At 40.9% G+C, this 27,970-nt stretch overlaps 1 protein-coding gene and 1 long non-coding RNA gene across 2 annotated transcripts in view; both read right to left on the bottom strand.

Moving 5' to 3' along the window:
- Positions 1 to 342: 342 nt before the first annotated feature.
- Positions 343 to 12,001, bottom strand: LOC149472982 (uncharacterized). The gene is made up of 2 exons (XR_016314055.1): positions 10,564 to 12,001; positions 343 to 3,803 (listed from the first exon to the last, which is right to left on the bottom strand). It is a non-coding gene; the product is annotated as an uncharacterized LOC149472982 (long non-coding RNA).
- Positions 12,002 to 17,219: 5,218 nt separating this feature from the next.
- The window catches only part of PHYH (phytanoyl-CoA 2-hydroxylase), a 64,224-nt gene continuing 53,473 nt past the window's right edge, over positions 17,220 to 27,970 (bottom strand). The window contains exons 8-10 of the mRNA XM_089686189.1: positions 27,439 to 27,573; positions 20,623 to 20,678; positions 17,220 to 17,430 (exon numbers count right to left, since the gene is read on the bottom strand). Of these exons, the coding sequence (XP_089542315.1) occupies positions 20,625 to 20,678; positions 27,439 to 27,573 (189 nt within the window). The 3' untranslated portion in view covers positions 17,220 to 17,430; positions 20,623 to 20,624. The remainder of the gene's footprint in view (positions 17,431 to 20,622; positions 20,679 to 27,438; positions 27,574 to 27,970) is intronic.

Here is a 27,970-nt window from a genome sequence, read left to right as displayed (position 1 = left end):
CCACCGCTGCACAGAATGGTTTTCTTTCAGCCCCCCTCCCTTCCACCGCCGCTGTGTTCTTCTCAATGCACAGTCAGCTAACAGCACAGACATGCCCGTCACTCGTGCTACTCCTGGCTCTTGTGTTCCCTGTCTACTCTATCAGGCGCACTGAGCAGGAACCGCAAGAGGACGCCCTCACCTCCACATCAGGCTCCCTTACTAGGTACGTGACAGCTATTTAAGATCAATATCCCAGGAGTTTAATCGACTTGATGCTGTACCCTGATTAAAAAGTGTTCCTTTAGTTTTTTGACCAGTGTATATTTGTGAATTGAATAACTACAGAAATGTATATCTACAAACAGTTAAAATGCTTTATTACAGTTTAATTTTAGATACATTTACATTTTTACATGCTGTGCATTAAAACCATTATGTGCAGTCCAAAGAAAAACATTACATTTGGATTAGCAAATTTATTTTTCTTCATCACAGCTTTGCAATATGCAATTCAATCCAGAGTTTCATTAAAGTGGTGTTGGTCACAGTAGTATTCTGCCTCCTCTGCCATCTAGTGTGATGGGAAGAGACGAAAATCAAGAACAGAACAGATGACAAAGCCTAAAGACAGCTTATGTCTTAAAAACTGTGAATGCCAACATTTCAACATTATTAAAATGCATGTAATTATTTAAAGAAGAACTAAAGCTGAAAAAGAAAAACATTGAGAACAGGCAACAGGGGTGTGGAATTTTTTGAAGAAACTACTTCCAGGGACTAAATAGAGGTCCCAATCTAGTTGTTCATTATGACAATCTACTTGGCCTGAAAAAAAAAATATTAACCAAAACCGTATTTAAATCTGAGGTGCTTTTATGAATATCTGGGGCTTATAAAGATGAAAGGGGAATTTATGGGGACTAAAACATTCAATATTTTTAACATTGCACTGTTTGTCTCCTACTAACTTCCCTACCTGTCTCCAGCACCGTACCCAGGGAATAGCAGGGAAGGGAGAGACCTTGCAGTGTAATGAGCACCGATTGGGTGCTTGTCAGGAAAAAGGAGTGTCAGACTCTCTTAAGTGCATCTGCTGAGGAAGTAAATTAGACGTAGGCCCCAATGAGAAAAAAAACAACATTTGGGTTCTCAGTACAAGCACATGCTGAGCAGCCAAATCAAGCTACAGTGTCTGTTCCATTAAAGGATATGTTCACCTTTAAAAAAAAAAATAATAAATGCACATTTTTTTGCAGGTAAAAAAATTTACATTTTTTTTTAGGAGCCTGGAAAGCAGCATTGCACCAGTGATCAGCAGATCGTGGGTGTAATGCAGGACTCCTGCAGACTGTCAGTGTAATCTGTCTGTCCGTACATTGTAGAAGCAGGTAGTTTCACACTTACAGGAAGAATCAATGAACTACCAGAGCACTCAACAGAACTGTGAATGGATGACGCGGCCATGTAGGTGGAGTACCGCAGAGACCGTGCTCTTTTCAAAAAGTGACAGCTGGTACAGGGAACTTCTCCCCATACCAGGGGTGGACTGACAACTCATGGGGCCCCCGGGCAATAGGGGATCATGGGGCCCCTATGTCCTTGCCCACACTCAAAGCACACCCAAAAAAGCCAATAAAAAGGTACCGGGGCATTTCATGGGGCCCCCTACTGACCCCGGGCCCTCGGGCAGTGCCCGAGTGCTCGAATGGTCAGTCCGCCCCTGCCCCACACAGAAGGCTCGGATCGTCAAGCCGGTGAGGAGCGGGAACATGTTACATATGCCACCTTAAGAACAGATGTCACGTTTCCGAAGGTGAACGTATCCTTTATCCCTTTTGCTGCCAGAGCCCTCTGTGTTTTTTGCACACATTTAAAAAAATCATTTTAGGCCTAAAGATTACATAAACCCCTTGAAACATGATATACTGTCTGAAAGCAGACACCCTAGAGAATAAAATAGTGGTAGTTGCAATTTTTTATGTCATGCAATATTACCATAAATGTCTAGGAAATACCAAATTTCAGCAAAAAAACACTTTAATTTTAGGGCTCAATAAGGCATTCAATTACCCAGTTTTTTTTATAAAATATAAATGATGAGGTTGACCGAAGTAAATAGATATCCAACATGTCAAATCTTAAAATGGTGTGCGCTCGTGAAATGACTACAAGCTTTAGTACCCTATATTTTCTATAGGTGACGCTTTTAAAGCCCCTTATAGGTCATCATTTTAGCATTATGGAGGAGGTCTGGTGCTAGAATTATTGTACTCACTCCGGTGTGTGATATGTAACCATTATTGCAATCAATATTGTCATGTGCAGGCGCCCCGGAGTGTTCGTTTATGTTTGTACATGCATATATGTGGGGGTGGGAGGCGCAAAATTTTTTTTTTTGGGGGGGGGGGGGGATGTGCTTGTGTGTAACTTAAATTTTTTGTAATTAAAAAAAAATGTTTTACTTAAAAAAAGTCTCGTATGTGATTTATGGTGACAGGTTCTCTTTATTGAGACCCTGGATATCTCCCCTGTATGTAATGCAATGCACATCGCATTGCATTACATTCTTTCCTGGCCTGAATGGTTGGGAAATCTGTCAATGGGGACCCAGAAGTGACGTCACGTCTGGGTCAGGACATGAAGGGGAGGAGAGAGAACGTGTTCCACTCTCCTCCCTCCCCTCTACCCGCTGGCACCCATTGAGCCGATTGCAGGCCTGCAGATGGGCAAGTGAAGCCCTGGAGACATGGAGGGGGGAGGTTTGCACATGGGGGGTGGCCAGAGGCTGACACTAGTGGACTCTGTATGAAAGCATTCGGATGGCACAAGTGAGCCCTGCTGCTTGCCCGCAGCATGGCTAAACGTACAAAAAAAAAAAAAAACTACCTTCCCAGCACCCGGAACTACATGTCCCAGGCATCAGGTGATATAAATTGCACATCCCTTAGGCAGGCTCTAAAATACACTTACCTGCCTGTTCGCAATCCTCTGTAGAATGTACAGAGCTGTACATTCACAGCACAGTTTACATTTCAGCACAGTGCCTGTGTAGTGAGATGATAGCACTCCTGCACATGCACGGACGTGATGTCATTCTGTGCCAGCCAATTAAGACAGCCAAAGACGACCTCGCGGGCATCAGACTACTAAAACTGGTAAGTATTTTTGGCTTCAGTTCTGCTTTATGTATTTATCACAATTAACATCAGCTGCTAAAAGGCACGTTATGTTATGGGATGCAAGTGGGTCTGTCTGACCGTTTATGGAGCGAAGTAAAGCATGCACCTGTGTTTAGGAGCTCCTGAGACAAATATTCAATAGAGAAGATGGAACTTTCAGGGTGCATGAGCATGAATACCAAACATATTAAAAAGTTATACAATTTTTATTTCGTATTTCCTGAGACAGTTTTAAACATGTTGCTGGGAGTATACAACACATCATTTGGTGGATGGTTTCTTTATTCAGAGGCTTCTCGCAATGGCGATAGAGTTGGAGAATCGTTCGATTTGGATTTACTAATACAATATTGCCCTTGAGGAAATATGTTTATACATTTACATTTTTCTTGTTAGATTAGTATTTCTGGTCATAAGAGAAAGGTTAATCCAGGAAAACAATTGAGAGAAAATATGGTGTAGAGATGTTTTATCAGGTCTGCATTTTCCATCAAGATTTCCTAAAAGATCTTAAACAGAATTTTATATTTTCCAAATAGAAATAACAGATTTTTATACTGGGGGATTCCCTCCTTCTCAATTATACCATTAAAGATTTATTCTTTCTCCTTGTACACAACGTGCTTTTGCCATCCATGCAAACTGAAAAATAAAAACAGTAAATTTTATTTTAGAAATTGATGTTATTAACACAACAGAAAAGAACTTCAGATTTAAAGGATAACTTCAACTTTTGACAAAAAATAATAAATGCACATTTTTTTTGCAGGTAAAATGTGCATTTTAGGGGTGCACCAAAAAAAAAATTCTGCACCAAAACCAAAAATTCAGGATGCACTTGGTCGAAAACTGAAACCGAAATGGACAGTTTTTTTCCAAAAATATTTTTTTTTATATATAAAATTGTATTATATTCGACCTTTTAAATAATATCATGAATTTAAATGAATATGAATTCAAAAAATACAATCCAGTAAAATAGCTTTTATTGAATGTAAAACAAAAACTGGAGCGGAAAAAAAAATGAAATATACTGCATATAAATAAAAAAAAAATAGAGGTGTTTTTGCATTGAAGTCAATGGGATGTGATTTTGCATTGGAATCAATAGGATGCAATTTTGCATTGACGTTAATAGGAGACATTTTTACATTGGAGTCAATAGGGGGCGTTTTTACATTGGAGTCAATGTGACGCGATTTTGCACTGGAGTCACTGGGACGCGATTTTGCATTGGATTCATCAGGGCACGATTTTGCATTAAAGTCATTTTCAGCCTATTTTCGGCGGACAGATTTTGGTGGCAGATATATCAGTGCATCACTAGTGCATTTATTATTATTTGTTGCAAAAGTCTTTAAAGCATTGCACCAGCACATCGCTGGTGCCATGCAGGTCTCCTGCAGACCTGCCAGTATATCTGGTTGTACGGGCAAGCAGATAACCCAACAGGAAGATTTAAATAACTACCATCGCGTCTCACAAAACTGTGGTAGTTCATTCAGAAATACAATAAAATACAAAATAGCAGTGCTAATATAACTAATTAGAAAATGTGAAATAATCTCATAAATATATAAATCCACATAAATAGCGCACAAATAAATGAAAGTAATTTAAATAACAAAGTGTCCTTATTTATACGCAGATGATGCCATGTGATGTGAATCAAAAGTTGAAATGTTCATAAAACAAACAACAAGTGTCCAAAATAACCAATCCTTTAAAAAAGAAGGCCAGCCACACAGAGTGCAATGTAGGTCCCCAGGAAACGCCTGTTAGACTAAAAATGTCGGGCGTGGCCTGTGCATGACATCGTCACATATTCAATGCCCGTGGGTGTTTTTGTCTTTTGCGGTCAGCCTGCTAACTCCTTTTAAGGTTGCTGTAAAAGTTTTATTGTTGTGAGGCAGTGGTATCACCTTTTTAACAATAAATGGCTTTTTTTGCCTTTTAACCACTTACCTACCGTGCTATACCCAAATGATGGCTACAGCATGGTTGTCCAGTTCTGGTAGGGCGTCATATGACGTCCTCAGAACGCGTACCCCCCCAGCGGCGCACACCCGCCGAGATCTGTGATCGCTAAGCTGATCACATGACATGGTAAAAGGCCGTTGTGATTGGTCTTTTACCATGTGATCAACTGTGTCCAAACACAGCTGACTGCCATGTAAATACACTTGCCAGTTATTGGCAGTACTTTCCTCATGCTGTCACAGCTTGAGGAAAGTACTGCCGATAACCAGCAACTGTCAAAAGGAGACATCTGCACTAATAATAATGGCACTGATTATCAGTGCAGCCCCAAAAGTGCCAATCAGTGCTTCCCATCAGTGCCCAGCAGTGCTGCCCATCAGTGCACAACAGTGCTGCCCATCAGTTCCTAACAGTGCTGCCAATCTGTGCCCGTCAGTGCCACCACTCAGTGCCCTTCAGTGCTACCTTTTTGTGTCCATCAGTGCCAAATATCAGTGCCCATCATTGCCACCTATCAGTGCCGTATCATCAGTGCCTCCTGATCAATGCCCACCAGTGCCGCTTCATCAGTGCAGCTTATCAGTCCCTAGCACACCTATTTCTGTAGCTGAAAATGAGCAGAAGAGCACAATGCAGGGTGCTAAAAGTCCCAATGAAGGAGTGCAATCCTAAAAGAAAGACAGGACTTTAGTTGCATTATAACCTGGAATTAAAATTATTTTCTATGCTTTCTGGATCCCTGGCTTTGTACCATGTTTGTAACAATAAGAGTTGCCTAAAAAACCAATGCCTGAATCTGAACCTCTATCTGAGAGGGGAACATGCCAACATAACCAGAGGGAGAACACAGAGAATCAACCTGATCCCCAAGACCAACGAGGAAATGAGCACTGAACTATAGAGTAAGTGAGAAGCTGGAAGACTTGAACCATCAGAACCGCTCTTGATAACATCCGTATAGATGAAACACATCGGGAAGGGACTGAGTACCATGATGTCAAAACAGTAAGAGGAGGCAGAACAGGAAGGGCACTGGTGTGGTGTTTTGCGGTTTCAGGAGTGTTATGAAGATCGTAGAAACCAAGGTGATTCCTGTGCCTTTGAGCAAGCAATGTTCCTCTGAGCTGTTTGACCATTTTGTAACAAGTGGTCTGATGAGTGAGCTGCACCACTGGTGTGTATCGCGAAGGTTGTGAAGCACAGGCACTTTACCACATTGAACATTTGCTCTGACACTTCCACCTTGTGAAAAATGTTTGTATAAACACTGCATGGTTTATGGACCTATAAGTGATTCATTATATTTAGTTGGATTGATTCTGCACTATTTATTTTTTCACTGCATTGCTTGTTGGGACTGGACTATTAATGTATTAATGTATTTATGCACTGATTTATTACTTTTTATTTGTGGAGATTATTTACTATGATATGATTACTAGATTACTTTTTGGGTAGAGCTGTATTTTGCATATAAAGTTTTTTCTTAATATCATTCAGATATTTATACAGCAGCTTGGGTTGAGAGGGTTTAGGGTAAAGGCAGAAATGTTTGTATTTCTTTCAGAGAGTGAATCTAGAACAAGGCGCTACGAAGGACCCTATCACTAATCTGCAGATCGACCAACGTAGAGGGGCCTGTCCAAAAGCAAAGCCTAGACAGTCAACAGCAAAGGTCTTAAGTTCAACAATCCTAACCTAAAAGAAAAGGGAGGATCATGATAAAGAAGAAAGTTATAAGATGAGACAACCAAACTTGTAATTATAAAGCCATGGGGGTGAGAGCCTCATGGCATAAAATACACATGGATAGAGGGAAAATGCTTTTAAAGTGGAAAATATTCAAATGTACTAACCCTGAATCCTACTGGAACCACAACTATCACCTTTTGTATCACCTCCCCCTTCCTTTAGATTGTAAGTTCCACGAGCAGGGCCCTCACATTCCTTCTGCACTGAAATGTATTGTAATTGTACTGTCTCCCTTATATTGTAAAGCACTGCGCAAACTGTTGGCGCTATATAAATCCAGTATAATAATAATTAAAAACACCTGCATAAAAAGGGATAGGCAGGGACAAAGGTATATTATAACCCTGAATGGTTTATAAGATCCCCATGACTATAAAGAGAAGGGCTCCTTCTAACCAACACCAAGAGGTGTTTCTGGAGTGTGAAAGCCACACTGCAACCTGCCTAACCAAAGCTATATGATTTTTTACCTACCCCTGAAACAAGCAGCATCCTCTACCAAGAAGGGAATCCTAAAACTATTACCAGGAACATTCCATGATAGATGAATCTAAGAAGACTTCCCCAAATGTCAGCAATTCAGCCACAGAAGGACATATCTCCAAGTGATTAGATTCCACAAAGGTGTCCAGACTTACAATACCCATCTTAAGGGACCATCAGTTGAGGGGATCAGAAGAATTGTTCATGCACTCAGCACTATAGGGTACAAAGTAGGGAAGCTGCCTTGTGATTGGGAGAGTTCTCTAAGCTTTCTAAAGGTAAAAGCACTGCATCATTCATGTGATATCCAGTGGAGCTCAATTCAGAAGACTAACCTACAAAAGGATCCCCTGATTACTTAAAACAGTCTATTCTTGAGATCAAGGTTCAATAGCCAGGCAAGAGGATACACCCATTGAAGGGTTCCTTCCAGGGTGTGTATGTGTGTAGGAAAAATCTCATCCCCCACTAAAAAGCCTCTCGGCATCTTCATTCAAAGAGACAATCTTGGAATCTTGACAAGGTTTTAGTCCCCCTCACACAGGTGAAAAAGACTGAAAACAAATCATATAAGAAAGGGAGACCATACTACACTGTGCACAATTATTAAGCAAGTGAGTATTATAAAGCAAGTGACCAAATCATCTTTTTTATGAATAATGTCCAAACTCCAAGCTGTATAAACTTGAATGCTTATTAGATTTAAGCATATCAGGTGATCTTTATTTGTGTAATGAGGGAGGGTATGGCCTAAGGAGATCAACACTCTAAATCAAGGTGTGCATCATTATTAGGCAGCTTTTTTTCCTCAGGCAAAATGGGCCAAAAAAAAGATTTAACTGACTCTGAAAAGTCAAAAACTGTAAAAAAAGTATTTCAGAGAGATGCAACGCTCTAGAAATTGCTAAGATATTGGGGTGTGATCACAAAACCATCAAATGTTTTGTTAGAAATAGTCAACATTGTTGCCCGAAACATGTTGAGAAAAAAAGACGCAAATTAACTGCCAAAGATTTTAGAAGAATCAAAAGCTACCAGGAATCCATTATCCACCAGTGCTGTCATATTCCAGAACTGCAACCTACCTGGAGTGCTCAGAAGTACAAACTGTTCAGTGCTCAGAGACATGGCCAAGGTAAAGAAGGCTGAAACCCGACCACCACTGAACAAGACACATAAGTTGAAACATCAAAACTGGGCCAAGAAATATCTGAAGACAGATTTTTCAAAGGTTTTATGAATGAGACTAGACTAACTTTTGATGGACCAGATGGATGGGCCCGTGGTTGGATCAGTAAAGGGCACATAGCTCCACTTCAACTCAGATACCAGCAAAATGGAGGTGGGGAACAGGTATGGGCTTGTATTAAAGATGAGCTAGTTGGACCTTTTCAGGTTGAAGATGGACTCAAAATCAACTCACAAACCTACTACCAGTTTTTAAGACACTTTCTTCCAGCAGTGGTACAGGAAAAAGTCTGCATCTTTTATGCAGGACAATACACAATCGAATGTATTGAAGTACTCCACTGCATGACTAGCCAATAAAGGCTTTAAAGATGAAAGAATAATGACATGCCCCCTTCCTCACCTGACTTAAACCCTATTGAAAACTTGTGGGCCCTTCCTAAATGGGAGATTTACAGTGAAGGGAAACAGTACACCTCTTTGAACAGTGTCCCAGGGGCTGTGGTTGCTGCTGCGCAAAAAGTTGTTCCTCAACAGATCAAGAAACTGACAGACTCCATGAATGGAAGGCTTATGGCGGCTTATGACTGTTATTGAAAAGGGTGGCTATATTGGTCACGGCTTTCTTTTTTAAATGTCAGAAAATGTTTAATTGTAAATTTTGAGTTTTATATTCTCACATTAACAAATGAAAAGTGAGATGGGAAGATTTTGTTTTTCATTTAGCTGTTTTTTAGTCATTTTAGTCATTTAGTAATTTAGGGAGATTTAGTCATTACATCCCCCAGATGAAGCTACGAGTCCCTGTAGCGTAACGCGTAGGGGAGGGGCAGAGACGTCACCAGTTATCTGACTACCGACACGGCGAGTATTGTCAGTGTGTGCTGACACACTAATGAGGCTGGTCATCACCGCTTCCAGCGGCCTTTTATACAAAGCGTGATTAATCCTTTTAAATGTGAGTGCATATTGGGCACTTAATAAAATCCACTGTTTATCTATGATAAGACACTATGTCATTTTTCTTTTTACATGGCTAAAATGAGGAATAACGGAGAGCAGGAATAAGGAGTGCTCTAAGGAAGGAGAGGTCTACCTGTCATTAGGCTAACACTGAAGTATCTTCTCTACACAGACTACACCCATAAATCAGCAGGCTGTTTGGGAAGAGAGCACATCGCATTAACTACTTCGTTGAACTCTGCACAAAGTTGGTTAAGACTTTTTTTCCTTGGAAAAAAATTGTTCTTTTCATTGGAATTTTTATTCACATCATATTTTTAGCATCACTATAATATACATTATTTATTATACCTATAGATATTTATTTTTTATTATTTTCAATTTTCTATATACATTTTTTATTTTTGTCTCATTTTTTATTAGTTTTTTATAATTAGTGAGTATATATTTTAAGTAGTACACATGATTTGAATTTTTTCACAATTAGGTGTATATATTTATTTCTTCTGTTTTTCACGGATAATATCACAATAATTAATATATTAGTTTCTTATTAACTTCAGAGGTATGCTATCTCATTCATTATATTATAAACTGTTTATGACTATACTGTAGAGAGTACATAGTCACCACCATAAATGAGTAAGCAATCATTAGTCCTAAATTGAGCGTGGTACCTTATATTATATTCATTTTTCCTGTAAGCAGCAGTTTAATTCAATTGTTTAAGAATTCCTGAACTCCTGTGTCTCTCAATGGATGAAGAGAAAAAACTATTCCCTCCTAGATTGTAAGCTCGAAAGAGCAGGGCCCTCGATCCCCTCATGTTTTGCATTGTATTGGTATTGTTTTGTCACATGTTCTGTCCCCCTTTGTAATGTACAGCGCTGAGCGAACTATTGGCGCTTTATAAATACTGTATAATAATAATAATAATAAAAATAACTATGAAGAGTGATTAACGACAAGTAGTATATGTTAAGCTAGTAGGCACGTTTTAGTAAAGGAAGCAGTAAAAAACTGTCAAATTCATTACTTGAAGAGGGATCCCACTGTCCAGTCCATAGCGCTTTATAGCCAATTCAGAAATTTCCTTCTCAACCTTCTCCTGTGTCGTACCCTTCACATCTATATAGTCACAATCAGCGCTGGCATAATGGCAGGAAATTGCCTACAATTTCGAATCAAACAAAGTTAGTCTCACAGTAGACAAAATCTCTTTACATAAAAGTACAGATAAAATAAAAAATAGGAAAAATTAGCACAAGGGACATAACTTAAAGGCAATAGGATGTGTGGGTTAATAGAACTAAGAGGCTGTCACAGGCTCACATCAAATGAGCCTGACTATGCATGCCCTTTCCACCCAGCTGCTTAATTTATAGAAGCCTTACTACAACTTCAATTAATGAAATGTAAAAGAAAGCAAAAAGAGGGTGTACCGGCCTTGTGCATTATTGTAAAGAATATTTCCTCAGGGCTCCGAGGAAGAGGCTAAGTCCTCAAAACACGTTAGCCAGTTGGAAGTCCAGGGTTCCATTGTTTTGGATTTATATGCTATAAGGATTGGCAACCACTGTTTATTGTGAAGTGGCTTTGTTCTATATGTCCATTGTGAGTATGATACCTACTTTTTATCCTTTTAAATAAATATTCTTTATGATAATGCACTAGGCTGGTGCGCCCTCTTTTTGCTTTCTTTTGTATCCAGTGACTTTGGACTACCCCGATCCATTGAGGGCAGCAAGGAGTGCACATTCCAGGATATCTGAACTGTTAACATAGTCTCTGCTGAGTCCATCCCCAGCGCAGGAGTTTGCTGTGCTTTGCAATGAATGAAATATGACTTACGAATGAAGGGGGGTGGACTTTTCAATCATCTACCTCCTTTCACTGATGCGGTTTCATTTATAAAAACTAGTACAGCTTTTATGAATGGAGCAGGTGGGCAGAGAGAGTGAGCATAGTTAGGCTCTCTTGATGAGAGCCTGTGACAGCCCCTTAGTTCTCATAACCCCCACCACATCAGAACATTATGTTGGCAGGGGTGGGGAGGGCAATGGGTGGAGGACGATTTCACCTAAAAGAAGAGGCATCAGCACAAGGGACACATCCTACTGATTGTAAGTTATGCCCCTTGTGCTTATTTTTCTGGTTTTCATTTTGGCTGCATTAGACTTAAATAAAATCTCATTGCAGCATAAAACAGCAATATAAACTGTTTTGCTTTACTAAACATTCCTAAGCACCTACCCTCCTCTTCCTGAACATGCTGTTTGGCTGTTTGGGTGAGGTAGGGATACCCAAATAAGCAGAAACATTATATATTTTTCCATCACACATTTAAGAGAGCTGCCCAATGTGACATTCAAAACAAAAACAAAAACACATATCATGCATTTGATTATATTAACCACTTGCCCTCTGGAAGATTTATTGTTTGCTGTTCGGCACTGCGCTATTTCAACTGGTAATTGTATGGTTGTGCAATGCTGTACCCAAACAAAATTTAAGTACTTTTTTTAACACAAACAGAGCTTTCTTTTAGTGGCGTTTGATCACCTCTGCAGTTTTTACTTTTTGCGCTATAAACAAAAAAAAAAGACTGAAAATTATGAAAAAAACCCAATATTTTTCACTTTTGGTTATAAAAAATATCCAATAAACTCAAATGTAGTCAAAAATGTATGCCAAAATGTATTCTGCTACATATCCATTGTAAAAGAGATCCCAATACATGTAAATTAATTGGTTTGTGTGAAAGTTATAGCGTCTACAAACTATGGTATATACAGTCAGGTCCATAAATATTGGGACATCGACACAATTCTAACATTTTTGGCTCTATACACCACCACAATGGATTTGAAATGAACAAGATGTGCTTTAACTGCAGACTGTCAGATTTAATTTGAGGGTATTTACATCCAAATAAGGTGAACGGTGTAGGAATTACAACAGTTTGCATATGTGTCTCCTACTTGTTAAGGGACCAAAAGTAATGGGACAGAATAATAATCATAAATCAAACTTTCACTTTTTAATACTTGGTTGCAAATCCTTTGCAGTCAATTACAGCCTGAAGTCTGGAATGCATAGACATCACCAGACGCTGGGTTTCATCCCCGGTGATGCTCTGCCAGGCCTCTACTGCAACTCTCTTCAGTTCCTGCTTGTTCTTGGGGCATTTTCCCTTCAGTTTTGTCTTCAGCAAGTGAAATGCATGCTCAATCGGATTCAGGTCAGGTGATTGACTTGGCCATTGCATAACATTCCACTTCTTTCCCTTAAACTCTTTGGTTGCTTTTGCAGTATGCTTCGGGTCATTGTCCATCTGCACTGTGAAGCGGTGTCCAATGAGTTCTGAAGCATTTGGCTGAATATGAGCAGATAATATTGCCCGAAACACTTCAGAATTCATCCTGCTGCTTTTGTCAGCAGTCACATCATCAATAAATACAAGAGAAGCAGTTCCATTGGCAGCCATACATGCCCATGCCATGACACTACCACCACCATGCTTCACTGATGAGGTGGTATGCTTAGGATCATGAGCAGTTCCTTTCCTTCTCCATACTCTTCTCTTCCCATCACTCTGGTACAAGTTGATCTTGGTCTCATCAGTCCATAGGATGTTGTTCCAGAACTGTGAAGGCTTTTTTAGATGTCGTTTGGCAAACTCTAATCTTGCCTTCCTGTTTTTGAGGCTCACCAATGGTTTATATCTTGTGGTGAACCCTCTGTATTCACTCTGGTGAAGTTTTCTCTTGATTGTTGATTTTGACACACATACACCTACCTCCTGGAGAGTGTTCTTGATCTGGCCAACTGTTGTGAAGGGTGTTTTCTTCAGCAGGGAAAGAATTCTTCAGTCATCCACTACAGTTGTTTTCCATGGTCTTCCGGGTCTTTTGGTGTTGCTGAGCTCACCGATGCGTTCCTTCTTTTTAACCGCTTGCCGCCCTGCCACTGTGTATATACGTGTGCAGGGCGGCAGTGGAGCGCAAAACCACGTTTTAAAACAGGTTCCGCGCTCCCGACACTTTCGCCGGCAGGGGGCGCACGCGCGCTCCCGCCGACCCGCGGGTGACATGATTTGATCCAGGAGGGATCAATCATTAGATTTCAGCCAGTGATTTCTGGCTGAAATCACATGATCGGTCCCTGTCCTATCCTGTCCTGTGTTGACAAATACACAGGGCAGGATATGATGTCATTCTTCTCTGCCTGAACACATTCTGTTCCAGACAGAGAAGAAGACATCCAAAAAGTGAGTACACAAGCACTACACTACAGTTAGAACACTCTAGGACACATTTACCCCCTGATCGCCGCCCCCCCCCCCCCCCAGTTAACCCCTTCACTGCCCTGTCACCAGTGTCACTGATCAGTGAAGCGATTTTTACTGATCAGTGTCGCTGGCGACTTCCGATAGAGTTAGCGCACCTCCCAGATAGCGCCAGATTGCCCGCCAGTACACCAGTAATCCCGTTTAACCCCTTGATCGCCCCCCCCCCCCAGTTAATCCCTTCACTGCCCTGTCACCAGTGTCACTGATCAGTGAACCAATTTTTACTGATCACTGTATCAGTGTCGCTGACGACTTCCGATAGTGTTAGCGCCCCTCCCAGATAGCGCCAGTTTGCCCGCCAGTACACCAGTAATCCCGTTTAACCCCTTGATCGCCCCCCCCCCCCCCCAGTTAACCCCTTCACTGCCCTGTCACCAGTGTCACTGATCAGTGGAACCAATTTTTACTGATCACTGTATCAGTGTCGCTGGCGACTTCCGATAGTGTTAGCGCCCCTCCCAGATAGCGCCAGACTGCCCGCCAGTACACCAGTAATCCCGTTTAACCCCTTGATCGCCCCCCCCCAGTTAACCCCTTCACTGCCCTATCACCAGTGTCACTGATCAGTGAACCAATTTTTACTGATCACTGTATCAGTGTCGCTGGCGACTTCCGATAGAGTTAGCACCCCTCCCAGATAGCGCCAGTTTGCCCGCCAGTACACCAGTAATCCCGTTTAACCCCTTGATCGCCCCCCCCCAGTTAACCCCTTCACTGCCCTGTCACCAGTGTCACTGATCAGTGAACTGATTTTTACCGATCACTGTATCAGTGTCGCTGGCGACTTCCGATAGTGTTAGCGCCCCTCCCAGATAGCGCCAGTTTGTCCGCTAGTGCACCAGAAATCCCATTTAACCCCTTGATCGCCCCCCTCCCCCCCCAGTTAACCCCTTCACTGCCCTGTCACCAGTGTCATTGATTACAGTGAACAGATTTTTACTGATCACTGTATTAGTGTCACTGGTGACTTCCGATAGTGTTAGCGCCCCTCCTAGATAGCGCCAGTTTGCCCGCTAATGCACGGGATTTTTTTTACCAAAAACATGTAGCAGAATACATTTTGACTTAAATTTATGACTAACTTTGAGTTTACGATATATTTTTTATAGCTGAAAGTAGAAAATATTGTTTTTTTCAAACTTTTCGTGGTTTTTTAGTTTATAGCGCAAAAAAAAAAGCGCACAGGTGATAAAATACCACCAAAAGAAAGCTCTATTTGGTGAAAAAAAGGACGTAAATTTCGTTTGGGTACAGCATTGCATGATCGCGCAATTATCATTTGCATTAGTGCAGCGCCAAACAGCAAAAAAAGGCCTGGTCATTAAGGGGGGTAAATCCTCTGAGGCTCAAGTGGTTAAGAATGTTGCAAACAGTTGTTTTGGCCACGCCTAATGTTTTTGCTATCTCTCTGATGGGTTTGTTTTGTTTTTTCAGCCTAATGATGGCTTGCTTCACTGATAGTGACAGCTCTTTGGATCTCATCTTGAGAGTTGACAGCAACAGATTCCAAATGCAAATAGCACACTTGAAATGAACTCTGGACCTTTTATCTGCTCATTGTAATTGGGATAATGAGGGAATAACACACACCTGGCCATGGAACAGCTGAGAAGCCAATTGTCCCATTACTTTTGGTCCCTTAGATTTAGCATCCACTAGGGCCAGTATATAAGAGTCTGACTTTGGTTGAGAAACAAGAAAAGGATAAGAGGTGGGGCATTTTTGAGCTCTGGACAAAGATAGCTGAATTAAGACTCCAATCTATCCAAAAATACAGAAAACTCCACTTGTTGCATGCCTGAAACAGAGCTAGAATAGAATGCGGAGACCAGCATTATGACTGGTTCCTGCTTCAGTGCAAGGGACGCATCGTCACTTGGTGGCTTAGTGTTGTGTTGGTCTTTGGCAGAATGAATGTTTGCCTGTTGTTTATCGTAGGCTCTCTGTCTATTCTTGGCCATAGCTGAAAGTAAGGGAACTCCCCTATGGAGTACTCATAAAGCAGAATGGGAAATAAGGTAGGAGTGTTCAGTAGCAGTAAGTGGTAACCCAGGTGTAGACCATCCTGTAACGAATCCACAAGTCAAACAGGGAAGAAGCACTTGAGTACCTTATAAGGGTCGGTGGAAGTAAGGAAAGGAGGGGTGGATGGAAAAAAGCAAGGGTGGGTGGGTGGAAGGATGGAATGGGTGGAAGGAAGGAGAGGAGGGGTGGGTGGAAGGAAGGAAGGTGCAGGTGGAAGGAAAGAAAGAAGATGTGGATGGAAGGGAGGGGAGGGTGAAAGGTAGGAAGGGTGGGTGGAAGGAAGGATGTGTGGTAGGGAGGGGTGCGTGGAAGGAAGGAGGGGAGGAAGGGAAGGGTGGAAGGAAAGAAGGGAGGGGTGGGTGGAAGGGATGGATGGATGGGAGGGGGGGTGGAAGGGATGGATGGATGGGAGGGGGGGGAAGGAAGGAAGCGGTGGGTGGAAGGGGGGGTGGAAGGATGTAAGGTTAGGTCAAACTCACCATGACAGAAGTATCAGAGCTCTGACTATCGGCTGCTGTGTTCAGTTTCTCACCCACACCTCCTCTGAAGCTGCATGGACTGGAGTATGGGTGGGCACAGGGGGAGGCAGAGCGGATCCAGCCTCTCTCCCCTCTTCTCATATTGGTGCAGAGGATAGAGGGAGGGCCTGGGCTGCTGGGCAGTGAGAAGAACACAGCAGCTGGAACACAGTGGCAGTGGAAGGGAGGGGGGCTGAAAGAAAACAGTTCTGTGTAGCGGTGGAGGTGGCAAGCAGCGCTGGGGCTAGGGGTGTGTGGGAGGGGCAGTGGTGGTTGTGGTGACAGGCAGTGATCTCCTGTATGACTTTCAATGAAGCAGCTGAAAGCTGATTCTCCTCCTCTCCCTCCCATGGTTTTGAGATGCTTAATTGAAAGCCATACAGGAGATCGCTGCCTGTCAGCACAACCACTGCCGCCCCTCCAACACACCCCTAGCCCCGGCGCTGCTCGCTGCCTCCACCGCTGCACAGAACGGTTTTCTTTCAGCCCCCCTCCCTTCCACCGCCGCTGTGTTCTTCTCAATGCACAGTCAGCTAACAGCACAGACATGCCCGTCACTCGTGCTACTCCTGGCTCTTGTGTTCCCTGTCTACTCTATCAGGCGCACTGAGCAGGAACCGCAAGAGGACGCCCTCACCTCCACATCAGGCTCCCTTACTAGGTACGTGACAGCTATTTAAGATCAATATCCCAGGAGTTTAATCGACTTGATGCTGTACCCTGATTAAAAAGTGTTCCTTTAGTTTTTTGACCAGTGTATATTTGTGAATTGAATAACTACAGAAATGTATATCTACAAACAGTTAAAATGCTTTATTACAGTTTAATTTTAGATACATTTACATTTTTACATGCTGTGCATTAAAACCATTATGTGCAGTCCAAAGAAAAACATTACATTTGGATTAGCAAATTTATTTTTCTTCATCACAGCTTTGCAATATGCAATTCAATCCAGAGTTTCATTAAAGTGGTATTGGTCACAGTAGTATTCTGCCTCCTCTGCCATCTAGTGTGATGGGAAGAGACGAAAATCAAGAACAGAACAGATGACAAAGCCTAAAGACAGCTTATGTCTTAAAAACTGTGAATGCCAACATTTCAACATTATTAAAATGCATGTAATTATTTAAAGAAGAACTAAAGCTGAAAAAGAAAAACATTGAGAACAGGCAACAGGGGTGTGGAATTTTTTGAAGAAACTACTTCCAGGGACTAAATAGAGGTCCCAATCTAGTTGTTCATTATGACAATCTACTTGGCCTGAAAAAAAAAATATTAACCAAAACCGTATTTAAATCTGAGGTGCTTTTATGAATATCTGGGGCTTATAAAGATGAAAGGGGATTTATGGGGACTAAAACATTCAATATTTTTAACATTGCACTGTTTGTCTCCTACTAACTTCCCTACCTGTCTCCAGCACCGTACCCAGGGAATAGCAGGGAAGGGAGAGACCTTGCAGTGTAATGAGCACCGATTGGGTGCTTGTCAGGAAAAAGGAGTGTCAGACTCTCTTAAGTGCATCTGCTGAGGAAGTAAATTAGACGTAGGCCCCAATGAGAAAAAAAACAACATTTGGGTTCTCAGTACAAGCACATGCTGAGCAGCCAAATCAAGCTACAGTGTCTGTTCCATTAAAGGATATGTTCACCTTTAAAAAAAAAAATAATAAATGCACATTTTTTTGCAGGTAAAAAAATTTACATTTTTTTTTAGGAGCCTGGAAAGCAGCATTGCACCAGTGATCAGCAGATCGTGGGTGTAATGCAGGACTCCTGCAGACTGTCAGTGTAATCTGTCTGTCCGTACATTGTAGAAGCAGGTAGTTTCACACTTACAGGAAGAATCAATGAACTACCAGAGCACTCAACAGAACTGTGAATGGATGACGCGGCCATGTAGGTGGAGTACCGCAGAGACCGTGCTCTTTTCAAAAAGTGACAGCTGGTACAGGGAACTTCTCCCCATACCAGGGGTGGACTGACAACTCATGGGGCCCCCGGGCAATAGGGGATCATGGGGCCCCTATGTCCTTGCCCACACTCAAAGCACACCCAAAAAAGCCAATAAAAAGGTACCGGGGCATTTCATGGGGCCCCCTACTGACCCCGGGCCCTCGGGCAGTGCCCGAGTGCTCGAATGGTCAGTCCGCCCCTGCCCCACACAGAAGGCTCGGATCGTCAAGCCGGTGAGGAGCGGGAACATGTTACATATGCCACCTTAAGAACAGATGTCACGTTTCCGAAGGTGAACGTATCCTTTATCCCTTTTGCTGCCAGAGCCCTCTGTGTTTTTTGCACACATTTAAAAAAATCATTTTAGGCCTAAAGATTACATAAACCCCTTGAAACATGATATACTGTCTGAAAGCAGACACCCTAGAGAATAAAATAGTGGTAGTTGCAATTTTTTATGTCATGCAATATTACCATAAATGTCTAGGAAATACCAAATTTCAGCAAAAAAACACTTTAATTTTAGGGCTCAATAAGGCATTCAATTACCCAGTTTTTTTTATAAAATATAAATGATGAGGTTGACCGAAGTAAATAGATATCCAACATGTCAAATCTTAAAATGGTGTGCGCTCGTGAAATGACTACAAGCTTTAGTACCCTATATTTTCTATAGGTGACGCTTTTAAAGCCCCTTATAGGTCATCATTTTAGCATTATGGAGGAGGTCTGGTGCTAGAATTATTGTACTCACTCCGGTGTGTGATATGTAACCATTATTGCAATCAATATTGTCATGTGCAGGCGCCCCGGAGTGTTCGTTTATGTTTGTACATGCATATATGTGGGGGTGGGAGGCGCAAAATTTTTTTTTTTGGGGGGGGGGGGGATGTGCTTGTGTGTAACTTAAATTTTTTGTAATTAAAAAAAAATGTTTTACTTAAAAAAAGTCTCGTATGTGATTTATGGTGACAGGTTCTCTTTATTGAGACCCTGGATATCTCCCCTGTATGTAATGCAATGCACATCGCATTGCATTACATTCTTTCCTGGCCTGAATGGTTGGGAAATCTGTCAATGGGGACCCAGAAGTGACGTCACGTCTGGGTCAGGACATGAAGGGGAGGAGAGAGAACGTGTTCCACTCTCCTCCCTCCCCTCTACCCGCTGGCACCCATTGAGCCGATTGCAGGCCTGCAGATGGGCAAGTGAAGCCCTGGAGACATGGAGGGGGGAGGTTTGCACATGGGGGGTGGCCAGAGGCTGACACTAGTGGACTCTGTATGAAAGCATTCGGATGGCACAAGTGAGCCCTGCTGCTTGCCCGCAGCATGGCTAAACGTACAAAAAAAAAAAAAAACTACCTTCCCAGCACCCGGAACTACATGTCCCAGGCATCAGGTGATATAAATTGCACATCCCTTAGGCAGGCTCTAAAATACACTTACCTGCCTGTTCGCAATCCTCTGTAGAATGTACAGAGCTGTACATTCACAGCACAGTTTACATTTCAGCACAGTGCCTGTGTAGTGAGATGATAGCACTCCTGCACATGCACGGACGTGATGTCATTCTGTGCCAGCCAATTAAGACAGCCAAAGACGACCTCGCGGGCATCAGACTACTAAAACTGGTAAGTATTTTTGGCTTCAGTTCTGCTTTATGTATTTATCACAATTAACATCAGCTGCTAAAAGGCACGTTATGTTATGGGATGCAAGTGGGTCTGTCTGACCGTTTATGGAGCGAAGTAAAGCATGCACCTGTGTTTAGGAGCTCCTGAGACAAATATTCAATAGAGAAGATGGAACTTTCAGGGTGCATGAGCATGAATACCAAACATATTAAAAAGTTATACAATTTTTATTTCGTATTTCCTGAGACAGTTTTAAACATGTTGCTGGGAGTATACAACACATCATTTGGTGGATGGTTTCTTTATTCAGAGGCTTCTCGCAATGGCGATAGAGTTGGAGAATCGTTCGATTTGGATTTACTAATACAATATTGCCCTTGAGGAAATATGTTTATACATTTACATTTTTCTTGTTAGATTAGTATTTCTGGTCATAAGAGAAAGGTTAATCCAGGAAAACAATTGAGAGAAAATATGGTGTAGAGATGTTTTATCAGGTCTGCATTTTCCATCAAGATTTCCTAAAAGATCTTAAACAGAATTTTATATTTTCCAAATAGAAATAACAGATTTTTATACTGGGGGATTCCCTCCTTCTCAATTATACCATTAAAGATTTATTCTTTCTCCTTGTACACAACGTGCTTTTGCCATCCATGCAAACTGAAAAATAAAAACAGTAAATTTTATTTTAGAAATTGATGTTATTAACACAACAGAAAAGAACTTCAGATTTAAAGGATAACTTCAACTTTTGACAAAAAATAATAAATGCACATTTTTTTTGCAGGTAAAATGTGCATTTTAGGGGTGCACCAAAAAAAAAATTCTGCACCAAAACCAAAAATTCAGGATGCACTTGGTCGAAAACTGAAACCGAAATGGACAGTTTTTTTCCAAAAATATTTTTTTTTATATATAAAATTGTATTATATTCGACCTTTTAAATAATATCATGAATTTAAATGAATATGAATTCAAAAAATACAATCCAGTAAAATAGCTTTTATTGAATGTAAAACAAAAACTGGAGCGGAAAAAAAAATGAAATATACTGCATATAAATAAAAAAAAAATAGAGGTGTTTTTGCATTGAAGTCAATGGGATGTGATTTTGCATTGGAATCAATAGGATGCAATTTTGCATTGACGTTAATAGGAGACATTTTTACATTGGAGTCAATAGGGGGCGTTTTTACATTGGAGTCAATGTGACGCGATTTTGCACTGGAGTCACTGGGACGCGATTTTGCATTGGATTCATCAGGGCACGATTTTGCATTAAAGTCATTTTCAGCCTATTTTCGGCGGACAGATTTTGGTGGCAGATATATCAGTGCATCACTAGTGCATTTATTATTATTTGTTGCAAAAGTCTTTAAAGCATTGCACCAGCACATCGCTGGTGCCATGCAGGTCTCCTGCAGACCTGCCAGTATATCTGGTTGTACGGGCAAGCAGATAACCCAACAGGAAGATTTAAATAACTACCATCGCGTCTCACAAAACTGTGGTAGTTCATTCAGAAATACAATAAAATACAAAATAGCAGTGCTAATATAACTAATTAGAAAATGTGAAATAATCTCATAAATATATAAATCCACATAAATAGCGCACAAATAAATGAAAGTAATTTAAATAACAAAGTGTCCTTATTTATACGCAGATGATGCCATGTGATGTGAATCAAAAGTTGAAATGTTCATAAAACAAACAACAAGTGTCCAAAATAACCAATCCTTTAAAAAAGAAGGCCAGCCACACAGAGTGCAATGTAGGTCCCCAGGAAACGCCTGTTAGACTAAAAATGTCGGGCGTGGCCTGTGCATGACATCGTCACATATTCAATGCCCGTGGGTGTTTTTGTCTTTTGCGGTCAGCCTGCTAACTCCTTTTAAGGTTGCTGTAAAAGTTTTATTGTTGTGAGGCAGTGGTATCACCTTTTTAACAATAAATGGCTTTTTTTGCCTTTTAACCACTTACCTACCGTGCTATACCCAAATGATGGCTACAGCATGGTTGTCCAGTTCTGGTAGGGCGTCATATGACGTCCTCAGAACGCGTACCCCCCCAGCGGCGCACACCCGCCGAGATCTGTGATCGCTAAGCTGATCACATGACATGGTAAAAGGCCGTTGTGATTGGTCTTTTACCATGTGATCAACTGTGTCCAAACACAGCTGACTGCCATGTAAATACACTTGCCAGTTATTGGCAGTACTTTCCTCATGCTGTCACAGCTTGAGGAAAGTACTGCCGATAACCAGCAACTGTCAAAAGGAGACATCTGCACTAATAATAATGGCACTGATTATCAGTGCAGCCCCAAAAGTGCCAATCAGTGCTTCCCATCAGTGCCCAGCAGTGCTGCCCATCAGTGCACAACAGTGCTGCCCATCAGTTCCTAACAGTGCTGCCAATCTGTGCCCGTCAGTGCCACCACTCAGTGCCCTTCAGTGCTACCTTTTTGTGTCCATCAGTGCCAAATATCAGTGCCCATCATTGCCACCTATCAGTGCCGTATCATCAGTGCCTCCTGATCAATGCCCACCAGTGCCGCTTCATCAGTGCAGCTTATCAGTCCCTAGCACACCTATTTCTGTAGCTGAAAATGAGCAGAAGAGCACAATGCAGGGTGCTAAAAGTCCCAATGAAGGAGTGCAATCCTAAAAGAAAGACAGGACTTTAGTTGCATTATAACCTGGAATTAAAATTATTTTCTATGCTTTCTGGATCCCTGGCTTTGTACCATGTTTGTAACAATAAGAGTTGCCTAAAAAACCAATGCCTGAATCTGAACCTCTATCTGAGAGGGGAACATGCCAACATAACCAGAGGGAGAACACAGAGAATCAACCTGATCCCCAAGACCAACGAGGAAATGAGCACTGAACTATAGAGTAAGTGAGAAGCTGGAAGACTTGAACCATCAGAACCGCTCTTGATAACATCCGTATAGATGAAACACATCGGGAAGGGACTGAGTACCATGATGTCAAAACAGTAAGAGGAGGCAGAACAGGAAGGGCACTGGTGTGGTGTTTTGCGGTTTCAGGAGTGTTATGAAGATCGTAGAAACCAAGGTGATTCCTGTGCCTTTGAGCAAGCAATGTTCCTCTGAGCTGTTTGACCATTTTGTAACAAGTGGTCTGATGAGTGAGCTGCACCACTGGTGTGTATCGCGAAGGTTGTGAAGCACAGGCACTTTACCACATTGAACATTTGCTCTGACACTTCCACCTTGTGAAAAATGTTTGTATAAACACTGCATGGTTTATGGACCTATAAGTGATTCATTATATTTAGTTGGATTGATTCTGCACTATTTATTTTTTCACTGCATTGCTTGTTGGGACTGGACTATTAATGTATTAATGTATTTATGCACTGATTTATTACTTTTTATTTGTGGAGATTATTTACTATGATATGATTACTAGATTACTTTTTGGGTAGAGCTGTATTTTGCATATAAAGTTTTTTCTTAATATCATTCAGATATTTATACAGCAGCTTGGGTTGAGAGGGTTTAGGGTAAAGGCAGAAATGTTTGTATTTCTTTCAGAGAGTGAATCTAGAACAAGGCGCTACGAAGGACCCTATCACTAATCTGCAGATCGACCAACGTAGAGGGGCCTGTCCAAAAGCAAAGCCTAGACAGTCAACAGCAAAGGTCTTAAGTTCAACAATCCTAACCTAAAAGAAAAGGGAGGATCATGATAAAGAAGAAAGTTATAAGATGAGACAACCAAACTTGTAATTATAAAGCCATGGGGGTGAGAGCCTCATGGCATAAAATACACATGGATAGAGGGAAAATGCTTTTAAAGTGGAAAATATTCAAATGTACTAACCCTGAATCCTACTGGAACCACAACTATCACCTTTTGTATCACCTCCCCCTTCCTTTAGATTGTAAGTTCCACGAGCAGGGCCCTCACATTCCTTCTGCACTGAAATGTATTGTAATTGTACTGTCTCCCTTATATTGTAAAGCACTGCGCAAACTGTTGGCGCTATATAAATCCAGTATAATAATAATTAAAAACACCTGCATAAAAAGGGATAGGCAGGGACAAAGGTATATTATAACCCTGAATGGTTTATAAGATCCCCATGACTATAAAGAGAAGGGCTCCTTCTAACCAACACCAAGAGGTGTTTCTGGAGTGTGAAAGCCACACTGCAACCTGCCTAACCAAAGCTATATGATTTTTTACCTACCCCTGAAACAAGCAGCATCCTCTACCAAGAAGGGAATCCTAAAACTATTACCAGGAACATTCCATGATAGATGAATCTAAGAAGACTTCCCCAAATGTCAGCAATTCAGCCACAGAAGGACATATCTCCAAGTGATTAGATTCCACAAAGGTGTCCAGACTTACAATACCCATCTTAAGGGACCATCAGTTGAGGGGATCAGAAGAATTGTTCATGCACTCAGCACTATAGGGTACAAAGTAGGGAAGCTGCCTTGTGATTGGGAGAGTTCTCTAAGCTTTCTAAAGGTAAAAGCACTGCATCATTCATGTGATATCCAGTGGAGCTCAATTCAGAAGACTAACCTACAAAAGGATCCCCTGATTACTTAAAACAGTCTATTCTTGAGATCAAGGTTCAATAGCCAGGCAAGAGGATACACCCATTGAAGGGTTCCTTCCAGGGTGTGTATGTGTGTAGGAAAAATCTCATCCCCCACTAAAAAGCCTCTCGGCATCTTCATTCAAAGAGACAATCTTGGAATCTTGACAAGGTTTTAGTCCCCCTCACACAGGTGAAAAAGACTGAAAACAAATCATATAAGAAAGGGAGACCATACTACACTGTGCACAATTATTAAGCAAGTGAGTATTATAAAGCAAGTGACCAAATCATCTTTTTTATGAATAATGTCCAAACTCCAAGCTGTATAAACTTGAATGCTTATTAGATTTAAGCATATCAGGTGATCTTTATTTGTGTAATGAGGGAGGGTATGGCCTAAGGAGATCAACACTCTAAATCAAGGTGTGCATCATTATTAGGCAGCTTTTTTTCCTCAGGCAAAATGGGCCAAAAAAAAGATTTAACTGACTCTGAAAAGTCAAAAACTGTAAAAAAAGTATTTCAGAGAGATGCAACGCTCTAGAAATTGCTAAGATATTGGGGTGTGATCACAAAACCATCAAATGTTTTGTTAGAAATAGTCAACATTGTTGCCCGAAACATGTTGAGAAAAAAAGACGCAAATTAACTGCCAAAGATTTTAGAAGAATCAAAAGCTACCAGGAATCCATTATCCACCAGTGCTGTCATATTCCAGAACTGCAACCTACCTGGAGTGCTCAGAAGTACAAACTGTTCAGTGCTCAGAGACATGGCCAAGGTAAAGAAGGCTGAAACCCGACCACCACTGAACAAGACACATAAGTTGAAACATCAAAACTGGGCCAAGAAATATCTGAAGACAGATTTTTCAAAGGTTTTATGAATGAGACTAGACTAACTTTTGATGGACCAGATGGATGGGCCCGTGGTTGGATCAGTAAAGGGCACATAGCTCCACTTCAACTCAGATACCAGCAAAATGGAGGTGGGGAACAGGTATGGGCTTGTATTAAAGATGAGCTAGTTGGACCTTTTCAGGTTGAAGATGGACTCAAAATCAACTCACAAACCTACTACCAGTTTTTAAGACACTTTCTTCCAGCAGTGGTACAGGAAAAAGTCTGCATCTTTTATGCAGGACAATACACAATCGAATGTATTGAAGTACTCCACTGCATGACTAGCCAATAAAGGCTTTAAAGATGAAAGAATAATGACATGCCCCCTTCCTCACCTGACTTAAACCCTATTGAAAACTTGTGGGCCCTTCCTAAATGGGAGATTTACAGTGAAGGGAAACAGTACACCTCTTTGAACAGTGTCCCAGGGGCTGTGGTTGCTGCTGCGCAAAAAGTTGTTCCTCAACAGATCAAGAAACTGACAGACTCCATGAATGGAAGGCTTATGGCGGCTTATGACTGTTATTGAAAAGGGTGGCTATATTGGTCACGGCTTTCTTTTTTAAATGTCAGAAAATGTTTAATTGTAAATTTTGAGTTTTATATTCTCACATTAACAAATGAAAAGTGAGATGGGAAGATTTTGTTTTTCATTTAGCTGTTTTTTAGTCATTTTAGTCATTTAGTAATTTAGGGAGATTTAGTCATTACATCCCCCAGATGAAGCTACGAGTCCCTGTAGCGTAACGCGTAGGGGAGGGGCAGAGACGTCACCAGTTATCTGACTACCGACACGGCGAGTATTGTCAGTGTGTGCTGACACACTAATGAGGCTGGTCATCACCGCTTCCAGCGGCCTTTTATACAAAGCGTGATTAATCCTTTTAAATGTGAGTGCATATTGGGCACTTAATAAAATCCACTGTTTATCTATGATAAGACACTATGTCATTTTTCTTTTTACATGGCTAAAATGAGGAATAACGGAGAGCAGGAATAAGGAGCGCTCTAAGGAAGGAGAGGTCTACCTGTCATTAGGCTAACACTGAAGTATCTTCTCTACACAGACTACACCCATAAATCAGCAGGCTGTTTGGGAAGAGAGCACATCGCATTAACTACTTCGTTGAACTCTGCACAAAGTTGGTTAAGACTTTTTTTCCTTGGAAAAAAATTGTTCTTTTCATTGGAATTTTTATTCACATCATATTTTTAGCATCACTATAATATACATTATTTATTATACCTATAGATATTTATTTTTTATTATTTTCAATTTTCTATATACATTTTTTATTTTTGTCTCATTTTTTATTAGTTTTTTATAATTAGTGAGTATATATTTTAAGTAGTACACATGATTTGAATTTTTTCACAATTAGGTGTATATATTTATTTCTTCTGTTTTTCACGGATAATATCACAATAATTAATATATTAGTTTCTTATTAACTTCAGAGGTATGCTATCTCATTCATTATATTATAAACTGTTTATGACTATACTGTAGAGAGTACATAGTCACCACCATAAATGAGTAAGCAATCATTAGTCCTAAATTGAGCGTGGTACCTTATATTATATTCATTTTTCCTGTAAGCAGCAGTTTAATTCAATTGTTTAAGAATTCCTGAACTCCTGTGTCTCTCAATGGATGAAGAGAAAAAACTATTCCCTCCTAGATTGTAAGCTCGAAAGAGCAGGGCCCTCGATCCCCTCATGTTTTGCATTGTATTGGTATTGTTTTGTCACATGTTCTGTCCCCCTTTGTAATGTACAGCGCTGAGCGAACTATTGGCGCTTTATAAATACTGTATAATAATAATAATAATAAAAATAACTATGAAGAGTGATTAACGACAAGTAGTATATGTTAAGCTAGTAGGCACGTTTTAGTAAAGGAAGCAGTAAAAAACTGTCAAATTCATTACTTGAAGAGGGATCCCACTGTCCAGTCCATAGCGCTTTATAGCCAATTCAGAAATTTCCTTCTCAACCTTCTCCTGTGTCGTACCCTTCACATCTATATAGTCACAATCAGCGCTGGCATAATGGCAGGAAATTGCCTACAATTTCGAATCAAACAAAGTTAGTCTCACAGTAGACAAAATCTCTTTACATAAAAGTACAGATAAAATAAAAAATAGGAAAAATTAGCACAAGGGACATAACTTAAAGGCAATAGGATGTGTGGGTTAATAGAACTAAGAGGCTGTCACAGGCTCACATCAAATGAGCCTGACTATGCATGCCCTTTCCACCCAGCTGCTTAATTTATAGAAGCCTTACTACAACTTCAATTAATGAAATGTAAAAGAAAGCAAAAAGAGGGTGTACCGGCCTTGTGCATTATTGTAAAGAATATTTCCTCAGGGCTCCGAGGAAGAGGCTAAGTCCTCAAAACACGTTAGCCAGTTGGAAGTCCAGGGTTCCATTGTTTTGGATTTATATGCTATAAGGATT

Source organism: Staurois parvus, unplaced genomic scaffold (assembly GCF_062004578.1).
Source record: "Staurois parvus isolate SC_StPar_1 unplaced genomic scaffold, SC_StPar_1.0 ptg000019l, whole genome shotgun sequence".
NCBI classification, from domain to species: Eukaryota; Metazoa; Chordata; class Amphibia; order Anura; family Ranidae; genus Staurois; species Staurois parvus.
The sequence above is the reverse complement of the archived record's forward strand: the minus strand, read 5'-3'. Positions and strand labels throughout refer to the sequence as shown.